At 46.0% G+C, this 16717-nt stretch overlaps 1 protein-coding gene across 1 annotated transcript; it reads right to left on the reverse strand.

Annotated features, from left to right (window-relative positions):
• Positions 1-3582: 3582 nt before the first annotated feature.
• Positions 3583-10432, reverse strand: sdf4 (stromal cell derived factor 4). The gene is made up of 7 exons (XM_018760770.2): positions 10088-10432; positions 9265-9625; positions 7344-7480; positions 6428-6541; positions 5747-5905; positions 5430-5605; positions 3583-4689 (listed from the first exon to the last, which is right to left on the reverse strand). The coding sequence occupies exons 2-7, from the start codon at positions 9579-9581 to the stop codon at positions 4513-4515; spliced, it is 1080 nt and encodes a 359-aa protein (XP_018616286.1). The 5' UTR covers positions 9582-9625; positions 10088-10432; the 3' UTR covers positions 3583-4512.
• Between the last annotated feature and the right edge of the window lie 6285 nt (positions 10433-16717).

Here is a 16717-nt window from a genome sequence, read left to right on the forward strand (position 1 = left end):
ATATTTCACTCATCCAGACCGTGGTGTTGACTTGCATTCAGTGCACTTCCCTCTATAGTTGGCAGGTCTCTTGTACAGCACAGTGTCGAGACTCGCCCCGGCATTCCTCCGTGATGTCCTGGGCCCCATGTGGTCCACGCAGTTTCTTCCCTGGTGAGTATCAAGCTGTTGCAGTGAGGTGTTTTTTGTCACACCTCTTGATACCAGCAAGATGGTGGCAAAATGCCCTCATTGTATCCTCGTGTTAAAGGTTAAAATATTTACATTAATTAATTTAGCAGACACTTCTCCAAAGCGGTGTACCACTTCAGATACAGGAATAAGACTGGCCAGTGTTAACCACCGTTTTTTCCGGTACACAAATGGTTGAGATCAGGATAGGACATATAAAGATGAACATGATGTATAATGATAAATGTATGTTGCTCTGGAAGTCACTTGCTGTTAGTTCTTACTGACTGCACTACTCCACCTAGGTAAATAAGGTAGATGGAACTCTTTAGCACTCATCTCTCCAGCAATCCATTCTCATAGGAAAGTGCCTGAAGCCTGCTGTAGTTTCCTTCTGTTTCATAGTTCATCTACCCTGCAATGGACTGGCGTCCCATCCTGTGGTACCAGAATAAGTTCCGGACCACTGCGACCCTGACAAGGATAAGCAGTTAGCTATTGTGAAAGCCAGGAAGTTGATCTCGATGTCCCATCCCACTGCCTGACACCTCTGTGCCCCATCTTATACCAGGAGTCATTAGGACCTGACCACCTACCACAGCTGGATAACCGTCTAGGGGTCACATTGAGAATGTTCAGCTACTCCTACAATGAGCGAGGTTAATCTTTGCAAACCCGTATAGCTTTCAGGGTTGTCTTTCATTCCCTGATCAAGACTTCAAAGAAAATGCTCAAGCAGGCACATTTAAATTCTGTCCCAAGGGGGTTTGACGTTTCTATCCACTAGTACTAGTTGGTTGGCTAGCAGGAGCTACTTGGCAGTCAATGAATATCATGGTCAAAATCACAAGGTTACAGTTCAGAAGAGGGAGGCAGCAGGGATGATTCTGGAGCTGTGGAACTATATCTCATGAGCTGATTAAATGTTACTGATCTGAAATGGTGCTTTCTCAATCATTTATGGCTGTTTGCATCCTGTTGGAAATATGGGCTTTTGCAGCAGATGAAAGGAGGAAGCCTCAATCTCAGTACTGGAGGAAGAGGAGGAGGTGGTCTATGAGTGTTGCGGGTTTTATTTTGCATTGCATACTTGTTCATGACACTGAGGGGCTTAATGGGCTTCTGGTACCTCAATTCCCAATTTAGGAATGTAGAAATTGTTCTATGTGTGTTTCAGAGATGGGGTTGTAAAATGTTTTTTCGTTCAGGAAGATCCCTGGTGATTGATGCATGTTAATTTTAATCATTCAAAAATCACCAATTCATTGATTGGTGATTTTTGAATGTTTAACATGCACCAAAGATCTTTCATAGTGCACAGTATTGTGACTGAAGAACTTTCCATAATAATGAGGGTCTGATGCAATTTTTCAGCAGTAAAGCTGTACTGTTAACATGCTTCCATGGGCCACATTAAATATGACTGATCAAAGCTCATCATGGGTGAAGTCTGTGGCAGAACAGCCTATACTCAAAGCCCTGTCAGTCTTATGTGTAGAGGAAATCTTTTTAGTTTGTTTGGTTATGGTCACAGGGGGTGTGGTAGCGCAAGTGGGTTTGACCAGGTCCTGGTCTCTGGCAGGTCTGGGGTTCAAGTCTTGCTGGGGGTGCCTTCTGATGGACTGTCGTCTCCCCCCCCCCCCCCCCCAGTTTTACGCCTTGTGTTGCCGGATTAGGCTCTGGTTCACCGTGACCCCATTTGGGACAAGCAGTTTCAGGCAAAGTATGTATGTGTGGGTTATGGTCGCATTAATTTTTTTGTCCCTGCATCTGCACACGCATAAAGAGAAATCAACTACTGTTGCACAAGCTGTTCTGGAAGGTTCTCCATAATTTAGCTCTTAGAGTATTTGAACGGATTAGTAGATTGATGGTTGTCTGATTCAGTTGAAACAAAATTCTCAGCACCAGTAATATTAATGCCAGGTGGAAGAACTAAATCACCATGTCTTGGAACACTCAGTTTGGGCAAACAGCACCGTTGCCATAGCAACCACAGCAGAGCTTCCATGAAACAAAATGCATCATACTATAAAAATGGAAAATATTCTGCATAGAGAAAGCATCCTTAAAGCTAGAGCACTTTAGGTTTTTAGTGGGAAAGGTATTTGCCATTACTGCACAAACTGTTTTACAATTGAATATGATGAAAACAAACGTGTAGGGGTAAAATGTTTATTTCTTGTAATTTTAAAATAAATTGCTTCTTGGAGGCATACACATTCAGCAGTCATGGGCTTTGACAGACAAGACAGGCTCCACTTGCAGATCTCCACAGGACAGGAATACGGTCATTTCAGCACGAATACAAGCACTAAAGAAAGACACGTTCGATAAAGGCCAATTAACACACTGAGTGCAAAACAGAGCAGCATAAAACCAAAAAAATACGCAGTATAGGAAGTCTGGATGTTTTTCATGGTGTTCACAAGGGAGGGCGAGATCTAATTAAAAGGCCGCGTGCATCAACGCCACAATAGTTTGCTGCGTGAATTGTCAATACAGGAGATGGGACTTGAACGACACTTGAGTGCACCTGACGTCGCGTGTGAAAATGGCCGCATGCGCATGGCTTTGGCGCCAAATTATTACACAGCTAACTTTAACGTTTCCCACACTACGGCGAACACGATTAGGTCCTGGTTCCTCATGTTTTCTCTGTGTTCCATTTCCTATGGGTTCTGTGCCACATGTGTCTGAGAATAAATAAGAATGAATTTAAACCCAATGGATGTTTTTTTCAAAAAATAATTTACATTTATTCATTTAGCATGCACTTTTCAACTGCTGCTCTTCCTTCCGTACAAGGGCTTTAAATTGAAACGCACAAGTGCGCGTGGTTGCGACTTTGGACGTTTAACTCGAGCGCCATCGTGGAATTTTTTTTTTTCCCCATTTCAAACAATCTTGCTAAACTTGTACTGAAAAACACATTATCTTCTGCTCTGACTTGGGTTAAGGGTGGGTCACTGTTCAAACCTGGTCAAAATTCCTGAGGCTTGTAAGCTACCTGCATTACATCAGTCTAACAGACACCTTCTACAGACTTTAATGCTTTAGACACCAATCCAACAAAAAAGTTCACGATGGACTGCGTTATGTTTACCATAAGGCTAGTGCATCACAAAATATTCCTGGTTAATGAACCTAAACTAAAGCCTTCTATACAATTAAAGAAACCTTAATTTTACAGAATTAAACTAGCAGAATGTGTACCCCTTCCCCACAGATCATAATTTAGCTTTTAAACACTATTTTCATAGCTTTTTCAAGCAGTTGCTATTGATTTTGTACAAGTAATAGGAACACAAAACTAAGATGGTATCATCCTGACAGTCATCTGTCAAAGGGAGCAGCTCTAGGAGACAGTGTGACCCATGCCTGCTTGCTGTCTACACTGATTTTTAAAAAAAAAAAAAAAAAAAAAACAAATCGCTCCAGTTCCACAATAGGAACACCGCAGAGCAGAACAGTGATTTGCTACAGATCTCCCAAATATTTTCAACCCCTGCTGCATTAATTGTGGCTTAATTTCATTAAGCATCATTTTAAAACATTTGCTCAAGAAGAGGGATATTGAAGACTGTAATATGTATTATAATCTACACAGTGCCGTTAGTTATGTGGTTATCGTTCCTAGCATTCATAATTCATTCCAAGAAGGCGATAGAGGAATAAAAGCAAATTACAGAACTGAAGTATTTAGAAATATCAGCTGAATGCTTTCTGGTAGACTACTACGCAAAACTAACATCTGAATAAATCCAGCTCTGAAAATAATTTTAGTAAACCATGCTAGCCCAGAATAAGAGATGCTGATTTTGGAATGAGCAGCTCATACCTATTTACTGTATTAATCATACTGTTGTGTGTATTTTCAAATACTGCACCACTGCAAAAAAAAAAAAAAAAAAAAAAAGGATAAAACACTACAGCTGCAGCTCAAGGCAATATAATTCTGAATTTTGCTTGCCAACAAATACATACACACAGTATAGAATACATATGCATGTATACATACAAATATATATATATACATACACACATATGACAAGAGGAAATAAATTACAAAGGTGGCGCAGTGTCCAGAACACACCGAAAGCTACGGAGAGCTGCACATGCACGTCCAACAGCGAAAAGGCAGCTGATCAGAAGGTACAATGAAGAAATCGTGGGCAGGGGATGGGCGACCGAATGGGCTCAATGTGAAGGGTGACGTCTTGAGCTGCGGCCCCTCAGTCAAACTGACCTGAGCACCCAGGGCGCATAGAACAGAACCCCATCCAGCAGCTGGACACAAATATGGAATTCATGGGGCGGGGGGAGTTAATAAACGGGCTGTTAGAACTCCTCATGCACGTTGCGAGCGTAGTCCATGAGCTTGCTGCCGGTAAAGTACTCGCTGTACTTGAGGATCTCCTCCAGCTCCAGATTGTGGTTCTGGTTCTCATCTGCAACAGCAATCATCTGCTTGGCTTCGTTCAGGGCGTTGTACTCATTCATGGGGTCCATGTACTCCTAAAAACCGGAGTGCGGAATAACGTTAAATCAAATTTTTAAAAAAAAAAAAAAAAAAAAAAAAAAATTTTTTGAAAGAAAAATACGTGAATGCTAAAATAGCCTGTTTTTCCAGAGCTTTTCCCCAAGGAGACACTTTCCTCCTCCAACAGGAAGGCAGCCCTATTTCTGTAAGTTTTCAACTGATGTGTGAGACAGTACACAGGGGGGCTGGGGGTTGTTATTGTCATCGCAGAAGATCTTCCTCACAAATCTCGGGTCTTGCCACATGATCACCTTTTCGGTATTTTCAGCAAGATCTAAATGATAACTTTTACCAAAGGGTGTGGACACCAGGAACCCCGCCAAGCCTTCATGCTGCTGCTGCATCACACTCTTTCTTTAACCTGCTTCTCTCTACTACAATTAGATTTCTGCTTTCCGTCACAATCGTTTAACTTTATAACCATCGTGACCCATTTAAACACGTTTAGTTATTTCCTTGAAACTTTTCTCAAAAGCTGCTTTCAGTGATTCACCCATTTATGCAGGTGGGTGATTTTTACCGAACCAGTTCAGGGTACCTTGATCAAGGAGACGGGATTCCAGCCCGGACCCTTTGAGCGAAGGGTGGCAGCTCTAACTTCTACACCACCTGCCGACCCTTCAATTTTCAAACGCTACTTCTACTGTAGGTGCCGTGCTATATTAAGTGAGACTTGAGCACCGACTGGGCAGCTGCAGGATGAAGGGGGACCCACCTCCAGCTCCTCCATAGTGACAATACCGTCCTTGTTGGCGTCAATGACCTCCTGGAACTCCTTCTTCCGCTCCTTCACCCAGTCGTCGTCGATCTCCTGGCCATGCTGGTTCTCCACTGTGCCCATGGGCAAGGAGATGAACTCGGACAGGGTGAGCTTCTTATCGCCATCTTGGTCTAATTTCGGAGAAACGTGACCTTCTGTAAATTATTTAAGATAAAGACGCAAAGCAAACACAAATACTGCATTCTGGTCACATGGCGGCATTTTCATTCCAGCTCAGCACAGGTGTTTTCTGCACCAGACGGAGTAGATACCCAGGTCCCGGACGATCTCTTTGACCATGTACTTGAGCATTCCCCGGCTGTGCTCTGGGTGCAGGAACGAGAGGAACTCCTGCTCGTTTAGCAGCTGGTCCGCTGGGGGGTTGTCTGCTTGGAACCAGCGGTCCTTCAAACTCTCCAGAACCTCCTGGGCTGTGGACAACACCACCCAAAACCACGTTATGGCTTCCACTGAGTTTCCTTCCGGAACCTTTCCTTGGTAACTAAACCGTAACCAAAACGACAGCTGGTTAAGGTCACCTTCAGCGACCCAAGAGCAACGAAACCTTTTGTAATCAACTTAATTCCTCGTCATCCCAGATGCTATGCTTCTTTTTGGTCTGTAGACATCTTACTTGAAATGGTACCACTTTGTGTGTGTGAGAAAGAGAGAGCTGAATTAGACATTTGATAAGCTTTGCTCTTTATTATAGTCTAACCCATTCATTTCCTACAGCCAGATGTGAACAAATACACCACATATGTACAAAATTAAAACGTGTAAAATTCAGGGAAACTGCTGATTGTTAACGTTATGCGTTTAGATGCCCGGCGTGGAGGATGTCATGAAGCTGTGCGGCATTCGGATGAAAGACACCGCATTTACAACAGACAAAAAAGTAAATCTAGCAAAATGGACCGGAACACAACGCAACCGGACAGCGGTCGACTTACTCTCCTCGTCCACCTTCAGCTCCTCGTTCTTCTTGATCTTTTCGGCCACCTCCTTCTCGTTGAAGCCCTTGCTTGCCAAAAACTTCACTCTGTACTCATCCCACGTCACATGTCCTGCGAAGGACACGCTGCAGGTGTTGGTCCACTCTTGCAGAAGCAGGTTTCCCCCAAAACTTCACACTGCTAAGAACCTTCTCACGTTAGCCGGTCACTACAATTCTTGGGTGACGGATGCGTGAACCGGTGTCGTCCCTCAAACGGTTACAAAACCCGTGCGCTTATTCGCAGCAAGTACGGTATGGATTTGCTCAAGAATCATCCTTGGCCGAGATCTGTTACCAAAACGTGCTCGAGGGGAACAATAACGTAGACATTTATGAGAGAAATATCCCTCACGGTCTCACCAGGCATCCTGCAGCTGCCTCTATCAAGTTCAACGCTGCTTACGACACACAAGACCATCCGGCATCTGCTCCCCGATACCTACGGCACCTGATCACTCAAAGGGAGTCGCAGACAGTTTTGCGAACAAAACGGTCACCGTTGGACACCCGAACACAGAATGAGACTCAAACCATAACACACACGGTGCCTGTGACAGCTACTGGAGAGCAGGTGGAGTGCTCGCCGTCAGACATTACGACCAAATGACTGGACTTAAATCTCTCCGTGAGGTCGATTGTACGTCGCATGTCGTAAGGTGTGGACCACCTGTACGTTGAACATCGCTTTGGAAAAAGGAGTCTGCTTAATTAAACGTAAAAGGAATGTAAAGAAAAGTGAACTTGACCTGGTTGCCCCTTCTCGTTGCGGGGTGGGACACGGTAAGAAGAAGTGAAAAACCTGCTTGACTGCAAGCCGCTGAGATCGCTGGGTTCGACGCTCGCCGTTTTTACCGCTCTACGCCAGCCCTCACCATCTCCATCGGGGTCCACCGCACGGAAGCTCAGCTTGTTCTCCCGCACGGCCTCCTGGAAGTGCTCCTCCGTCTTCTCCATAATCCAACGCTGCATCTCCTTGGCGCTGATGCTCCGGTCCTTGTTGATGTCCACCCTGCGGAGGGGAGCACGGGAGAAGAGGGGAGCCGTCCGTCACTCGGCCGTCGCCACGTCGACTCCGAATTCATTCGGTCTCAGCGGAACAAGTCCTCCTGGATGAACGGCGGTACGGTGGAGGCCGACCGCTTTTGGCCAAAGGCCGCAACCATTTTTGCCAACTGGTTTTAGGGCCACAAAATCACAGTAAGCGACATTCTGAAACAAAGGTCTAAACTGAAAGATAGCTGTTATTATGGTCTGTTATTTAGGTGCGGTGTGTGTTCAAGTGGGGGTCGCTTTCTTCCAAAGCAGTTTACACCATTACAAGGTACACACACAATTACTCACTCATTCACACAGCTGTGTCATTTGTACCGGAGCACCCGAGGGTTGGTACCTCGATCAACGCCACTCTGCAGTCGGCGAGACTCGAGCCCGCGACCTTCGGATGTGAAGGCAAGAGCTCTAACCGCTACATTACCAGCCGTATTACTGTGTCATTCAGTAGAATTAACAGCAGGTAGAGTATACGGAATTATTTCTACAGACGTTCTTGTGGGCCACATTTCATGAAGCAGCCTGCAAGAACATTTGTAAAATTATTAATAAGCAGTACATTTGCTCTAGTTGCCATAAATACTATAAGCACTGCTGATGTAAAAGGAACTTACATTACATTTAGGTAATGCTTTTCTCCAAAGTGACATCCGATGAACTCTACGTAGTGTTATCAGCCCACACATCTTATTCACCGCGGTGACTTACACTGCTAGATACACTACTTACACTGGGTCACTCATCCATACATCAGTGAAACACACTCTCTCTGTCACTCACACACTATGGGGGAACCTGAACAGCATGTCTTTGGACTGTGGGAGGAAACCAGAGCACCTGGAGAACATGCAAACTCCACACAGACTGAGCAGGGATCGAACCCACGACCTCTCGCACCACCCAGGCGCTGTGCCACCGTGCTCTTCGCTATGTCAATAAAGCTCATCTCCAACACCGTGATGCTGTCGACTCCCAGCACCAGCGCTACATTATTTAGGAAGGTGGACATGTTCTCCCGCCCGTGATGGATGGCGCCGCGGCGACGAAGCGAAATGCCGCCGTGCCCCCGACTCAATCTCCCGTCACCCCTCTCGGCTCACGCCCCCGACACTTCGGTCCACTACGCGAACGATGGCCATAATTCCTCATCGATACGACACGAACAGGGCTCCTTCCCCCTCGTAATTACGCCTGCTGTAAATTCCACCTGCAAAAGCGAGTCTGTGTCAGGAAATAACCCAATGCCACAGACACAAGCGATGCGGCAGCAGGGGGCGTAGTGGTTAGAGCTACTGCCTGTGGACCCAAAGGTTGCTGGTTTGATCCCCACCTCTGGCTGTAGTACCCTTGAGCAAGGTACTTACCATAAATTGCTCCAGTAAAATTACCCAGCTGTACAAACGGGTACATTAATACTCTCTATGGTTTTCCTCACAGTTCAGTGAAGAAGGAAAAAAAAAACAATTTTGACATTTATTCATTTAGCTGACACTTCTCTCCAAAGTGACTCGCAACTATTTACCCTTTTATAGAGCTGGGTAATTTTTACTGGAGCAATTTAGGGTAAGTACCTTGCTCAAAGGTGGGACTCGAACCCATGACTTTCGGGTCCGAAGGCAGCCACTCTAAGCGCTACGCTACCGGCTGCCCCAAGCCGCTTCGCCAACGCCGTACCGGAAGACGGCGTCAAACACAACTTGTCCGTGTCCCGCAGTCGCGCGGACGTCGCCGAGAGGCACGTACTTGCTGAAGATCTCGATGAGCTTCTTCCTGTTCCTGCGCGGCTCAGAATCCTCCTCAAACTCCTCCATCTCCTTGCCCAAGAAGACCTCCTGGTGGAAGTCTTTGTTCAGGTGTCCGTCCATCTCCATCTTGACGCCGTTAAGGTGGTCGGGCGGCAGGATCTCGTTGTCCTCCTTGCTGCTGGGACTCTTGTCTTTGAGGGAGGACACGTTGGCGGGACGCGCCCGAGAGGGCGTCACAGCCAGCAGCGCCAGCAGCGCCAGCGAGGCCAGGAACCCCCTCCCTGAGCGGCGCCTCAGTGCCCCACCGCGTAGCATGGCTTCCGCAGCGGGATGGCAACAGCAGGTTGTGGCGTCCAAACCTGTCCACGAGGTGAAGACACAAGAGGAGGCACAGAAAGGGGAGGCATCAAGCGACGGACTTCCACTGGCAAACATAGAAAGAGCCGCAACCCCCCCCTACTCTCACAACCCAACAGCACCAGGAGGTTGCTGGTTCAAATCCCACCGCCTGCTCCTGCTGTACGTACGGTAAGGTAAACCAGAGTGAAGTGAGGGGGGGCGCTGAGCTTACACCAGCAGAGTAAAGCTGACACACACACAGCACTGTTACTTAAACACACCGTCCTGACCTGACCCGCGTGCACGCGCCGCGCTCGAACCCGAGTTTTAGCAGCTGCTGCTGCTTCTTCTCCCCGTTTACGAACAGCCAGGCGTGAGGCGGCACAGACGGCCCGGGTCGGGAGCCGGAGACTGCCGGGAGCATGGTGTTGTAAAAACGGTGTAAACGCGAGTAAGCGTTGCGTAAGCCTTAGGTTACCTACCTCACCTGGGTCCCGCGCGGACTGGAAGGAAAGGCTGCGGCGGGAGCCGGAGCGCAGGGCTTCCTGTACACGTGGCCGAAGTGGAACGCGGCGCGCGCGAGCTGGCGGCGGGCGGGCGGGTCACTCACTCACTGTTCCTTCGTCCGGCCCGCTTTCGGCGGTGCGCTGCGTGTCTCTCTCTGTGTTTGGAAGACGGACGCACTGACCGAGACCGGAACCCCAAGTCCCCGGGAGGGGGGGAGAAAAAAAAAAACTGCTCCGTCTGCTGACCTGCTGCTCCACGCCCTCACCCACCGCTTACTTTCATTTAACACGGCGGACGCACACAGTCACACAGAGAGCGTCCCGACTGCGGCCACAGCGCCCCCTTGCGGCCAGCCGTACACGTCCGAATCGGCCCACTTGTCACGCTTTATGTATATGAATAGATATAAAAATTGGTACGCTTCTAGCTGACCGCATATTTTTTGCTAGCCGTATAAAATCGACTGTCAATATCAGCAGATGTCCAGACATGAAAAAAGAATCAAATTTGCTGCTGATTTTGGTTTAACTCGACCGCATATTCGCTGAATGTGTTGCGCAATAAACATTTAGAAAGCATCGTATTCCTCCAGCCAGCAGGGGGCGACGTGCTGGTGAAGCTGCCCTTCGGTGCCCTGGTGGCGCTGTGAGGTTCTTCAGTCCGGAGGACGCGACACCAAGCCATTTGTGCAAACAAACGTGTAGAGGTAGCAAGTGGCCAGCTTTCTGTGCGTTTGTAAAAGAAATGAGGCATTGCAAGGACATTTTTAAATTCTGAAAACCCCCAAAGCAGCAAGAACTGTGCTTCTGTTGACATCTGCGATAAATAATAAATAAATAAAGAATTTAATTCATTCATTCATGATTCAGTCGGTCAGTCTGTATATTTATGTAATTTATTTTCGTGTTATTTCTGTTTTTTTCCCTTTGACATTGTTGTATTTCTTCATCTGCTTCTTCACTCAGCAAATGAATTTGTTCTTTCTTTGTCAACACAGTTTATTATTATTAGTGTTATTATGAAGGACGTTGTTTCTATGTAAAGATAATTTTAAGATGAATATTGATCAATGACTTTAGATCCCAAGCAAATAATGATAAATAATGAAACTTGAGTGGAAAAAAGAAAAAAAATTTACAAACCGGAGACAGTAGTAATACTTTACGTTAATTAGCACGAGCTTGTCTTTGACAACCGCTGGCTGTGTTTTGTATGTAGCTGCTCTCCTGATTCCTGTCTAAAGACAGTTGGCCAAAGCTGACAGGCAAAACAAAACACGGCGGCTCCAAAGTGCGGCCCTCCTCCTGGACACAACGGACCCGAGCAGGTGTCCCTGAGCCGTAAAACCCAACGACTGCTGGTTTACATCTCAGAGAACAGTTAACGTTTTTTTTGTCCTGATGTGTGAGGAGTCTTGTTTCTCAAATTTTTCTTTTTTTTTTTTTTAAATGTGCAAAATTTCTGGAATCTTGTTTTCTCATTACATTTATTCATTCAGATGACACTTTTCTTCAAAGTAACACAAACATCATCAGAAACTGCTTGTCCCGTACAGGGTCACGGGGAGCCGGAGCCTAACCCAGCAGCACAGGACACCCCCAGCGGGACTCAAACCCCAGACTCACCAGAAAGCAGGACCCAGTCCAACCCACTGCCCTTCTTCAAAGTAATGTATGATGTGAATCTACCTACAGTGATGTACACACACACACACACACACACACACACACACACACACACACACACACACACACACACACACACACACACACACATATTTTCAGAACCACCCGTCCCATACGGGGTCGCGGGGAACCGGAGCCTACCCGGCAACACAGGGCGTAAGGGGAGGGGACACACACCCAGGACAGGACGCCAGTCCGTCACAAGGCACCCCAAGCGGGACTCGAACCCCAGACCCACCAGAAAGCAGGACTGTGGTCCAACCCACTACGCCACCACACCCCCGGTTACCCATGTATACACACACACACACACACACACACACATTTTCAGAACCGCTTGTCCCATACGGGGTCACGGGGGAACCGGAGCCTACACGGTAACACAGGGCGTAAGGCCGGAGGGGGAGGGGACACACCCAGGACGGGACGCCAGTCCGTCGCAAGGCACCCCAAGCGGGACTCGAACCCCAGACCCACCGGAGAGCAGGACCGTGGTCCAACCCACTGCGCCACCGTGCCCCCACCCATGTATACATCTGGGTAATTTTTTACTGGAGCAATTTAGGATAAGTACCTTGCATACTAAAACTGGATGTGAGAATTGAACCTGTGACCTTTGGGTTCAAAGGCAGCAGTGCAAAGCACTACACTACCAGCTGTCCCGTTATGGTGTATTGAGTGTAGACTGATGGTGGAAAAATGAATTTAAACAATTTTAGCCTTTAGCCTGCATCATCTGAAAGAAAAATAAGTGAACGTCTGAATGCACTGTGTATGCTCACCTGTGGCATGAGGTAATTAGGTATGGCCCTGGTTTAAATCCAAACTATTGTTTAAGTATCATGAAATAGTATTAACACTGAAAAAAGACATTAAAGTGGGACTTAACTCACTTTGTGTCTGACTCAATTTTTAAAACAATAATTGATGTTGATCTCACACATCATCTGAAATCACTTGCCCCGTACGGGGTCACGGAGCCTAACCCGGCAACACTGGGCGAAGGGGGACACACCGAGGACAGGACACCGGTCCGTCACAAGGCACCCCAAGCAAGGCTTGAACCCCAGACCCACCGGAGAGGAGGACCCGCTCCAACCCACTGCACCACTGTGCCCCCCCACCACTGATGTTGATCAGGGTGTTGAAATCCAATAAACTGAATATTAAATTGCTCCCTGAGAAGTCGCAGTCTTGGTAAAGCTGTGACCAGTAACAGTAGAAACTTACTGAAATAAAGGTGATATCTCTGTGTTTTTTCCTTGTCCCCTTCAACAAAGCATTTAATTCCTTTTGGACTAATTTTAATTCAATTTCATCTTGATTGATAAAAGCCAACTTCCTCCTGTTTAAACATTCCTTTACCTCCCTTGTTATATAACTTTCGTTATTAGGAAATACAGTTACAGTTTTCTTCTCAACAACTGTGTCCACACAAAAGTTGATATAATCTGTTATTGTCTCTGTGGCATCCTCAATGTCCGTTTCGTGAAACGGTTCCCAGTCCGTACAGGCAAAGCAACCCTTTAAAATTTCAATATTATCATCAGACCAATCAAACACAGTCTTTGTCTGTGGCTTTATCCTTTTTAAAAGAGTTCTATAGGTAGGAATCAAGTGAATCCTGTTCGACAATGGAGGTTTTGACTTGGCAACATATGTATCCTTCACAGTCCAGTAACATTTATGTAAAATCTTATTGCCTCGGGTATCACATTTGAATGGAAGCAGTGACTTCCCTTTTCAGAATCAGAATCAGAACGAGCTTTATTGCAAAGTATGTCCACACATACAAGGAATTTGTCTTGGTGACAGAAACTTCCACAGCACAGACAGAATGACAGTGACAAGACAGAGATGAGAAGCTACAATATGTGAAAAAAGGATAAAAAATATAGAAAAAATATAAAGTACACAATATACAAAAATAACCACTAGACATTTTATAATATATGCACACACACACACTTTCTGAACTGCTTGTCCCATACGGGGTCGCGGGGAACCGGAGCCTAACCCAACAACTAAGGGTGTAAGGCTGGAGAGGGAGGGAACACACCTAGGATGGGACGCCAGTCTATCGCAAGGCACCCCAAGTGGGACTCGAACCCTAGACCCACCGGAAAGCAGGAACCGGTCCAACCCACCGCACCCCCCTATATGATATATAATATTTGTAATTATGTTACAAGGTAATTTTACTGGTCACCAGAATACCTTTGCTGTTACCCAGTGTTGCATTACAACAGATTTTGTTTTCAGTAACATACCAAAACACACACAGAGTCTGAAACCACTTGTCCCAAGCAGGGTTGCAGCAAACCAGAGTCTCACGCAGCAACACAGAGCACAAGGCTGGAGGGGGAGGGGACACACTCAGGACAGGACACCACTCCACCACAGGGCACCCCAAGCAGGACTCAAACCCCAGACCCGCCAGAGAGCAGGACCCGGGCCGAACCCGCTGTGCCACCGCACCACTGTGCACCCTGTACCAAACCATACAGAAAAAAACATGCATTATTACTATTTCTTCCCTCTCTCTGCTGCCTCTTGCAATATATGTTTCACGAACAATTTGTCTTAAAACGCTGAATTTGTGATGCAGTTTAATTTTCGAAAATTTTAGAAAATATAGATTCACCTATGAGTATGGACTCCATGACAGGTTTCAAAGACACGCTTTCGAATATGTATAAAGAAGCTTTTCACTGATGGGCTCCTTGAGGGATTGACCAGCAGGGGACAGTACTCTCCCAGCGCTCTCCGCGCTGCTGTGTCGACCGGGATCTGTTGTCCCACTTCAGAGGCTGGCGTGACCCTGGAGGTGTTTTCTGCACACAGCATCAACATTTCTTGCACGAAAGTGACAAAGAGGCATTTTGAAATTTTAATGGTATTCTTTTTGGTGGGAAACCTGAAGATAACACCCACACTACATGCCATTCTCTATTATTCTGCACTTCAGAAGAAAATTCCTGAACCCTCTGTGGTTGTCTGATCATTTGCTTTTCTAATAATAAAAGGTATGAAAATCTGGCAAGCAGATCCCAGGTCAGAAAGAATGCACACATTATGAACCTTTAATTTGGTGTATTTACTTCATTCTTCTTATAACAACAAGACAGAACTGTATACAAAAATCAAAATGGGTAGGCTTTTTATGGCCACATTTCTAAAATCCTGTGTTATACTTCTTAAATCCACTGTTTAGTTTTGAAACTTCTGATATTTGGTGTTTGTCTATTGCTTCTTCTTTTCTATAAATGATACTGGACAACAGTTTATACATTTCCCAGTGCACTTTAGGAATGTAATGTCTCATTGCCGTTAGTGTGTGGTCCTTGGGAATGATGGGAATTGTCCTGTGCTTTTACAGTCCCATGAAATAAATTATTGGAGATGATGCTTAGAATGCTTAGAGGACCCGGAGACAGCGATGTGAACCATTTATTAAACAAAACAGACTTCACGTTATCGGTTCCCGTAAATCTTCTCTCTGTGTGATTTAAAAGGCCTCGTTTCATATTTACTTTCTAGAATTGGTTGGGATGAACAGCTCAAACTTACAAACTTGCCTGAAAGAGACAAAAAGTGTGGTGTTCTTCTGGATGATGATGTTGCCTGGTGCAGAAGCTGGAGCAGCTTATGGCCCTGTTTAATGCACAGGTTCTGATAAACGATTTTCAGCTCCAGACCAACAGCTGCTCATTACTAATGCTCTACATAAACATAGGCAGAAATGTGTGAAAATTCCCCCAGGTCTTTACATGCTGGACATTTAGACCCTCTTGGCTGTGCTCAGTTAAACCCCAGCATTTAATAAGCCAGCTTTTAATGTGTCCCATCAGTCTCCTATCAGCTTTTAATATGCTGCCTACGCTCTACGATAAAATGGTTACACGCTGTATGAAAAAAATGGAAAAACGGAACAAAATGCAGACGGATGTACCCATTCCTAGCGGTCTCTTGCCCACTCTCCGTGCTCACTCATCTATGCTTTTTAATCCTACCAGCAAAGATCACTGCCAGACATGTCATGTGCTCCGAAGGACAATGGATGCCACGCTAGGTTAAGTCCAGTCTTGATCTCAGAGGACACCACAAGTAAGGCACTGCTTGACACTGTCAGCCTGCATGGCACCCATACGCACCGGAACTTGTGAGCTGTATCCATGGCTCCTGCAGACGCACAGCTCTGTGTGGCTACACGACTTGCCGCTAAGTCATTGTTCTAATAAAGCTAATGTCAAGGAGCACCTCAAGGAGTGGTCATCTCATGGAGTGAAAGCTCAGCCATACAATGTATCCAATGTAATACAACGCCCTTCAAAATACCAAGCGTTGGATTGTTTTAAGTGATTGATATGACAAAAAAAAAGGACAGTTCTTGGGAAGCTCACCGTGAAACTCGGTGACTCATTTGTTTATGTGTCTGCTCGCTTTGCCATCAGTTCTCGGGGCGATGCTTAGTGAAAGCAGGTTAGATTTCAACACCTTTTAAAAACATCACAACAGATACTTTTGTGCACCCAGCCACATGGGAATATCAGAATTCCTTTGCTGGCGATTTGTCAAGTGTGAGATTACACAAGTGGGCGCCTGAGGTCTTTTTCTACAGGTATTTTGGCTCAAGATGCTGGAGATAAGGTCTATGGTAAATTAAAGTGAAATTGGTAACATAATAAAGGAGCATGGACCCACACACAGTCACATGCAGCTCTTAATGTGTGTATCTTTTAGACTTGAGTATTTCATTTGTGAGATAGAACAGAGTATAATAGGGTGGCTGGGTTGCCAATTCACTGATGAGAAAACAGAGGGAGGAGGAAAGGAGGGAGAGCGAGGGAGAGGGAGAGAGAGAGGGAGAGGCAGAAGTGATAAAGTTATGCAGAGCTGCTCTGCATGCTTAGTCCAGTG

This window comes from Scleropages formosus, chromosome 19 (assembly GCF_900964775.1).
Source record: "Scleropages formosus chromosome 19, fSclFor1.1, whole genome shotgun sequence".
In the NCBI taxonomy this organism is placed as follows: Eukaryota; Metazoa; Chordata; class Actinopteri; order Osteoglossiformes; family Osteoglossidae; genus Scleropages; species Scleropages formosus.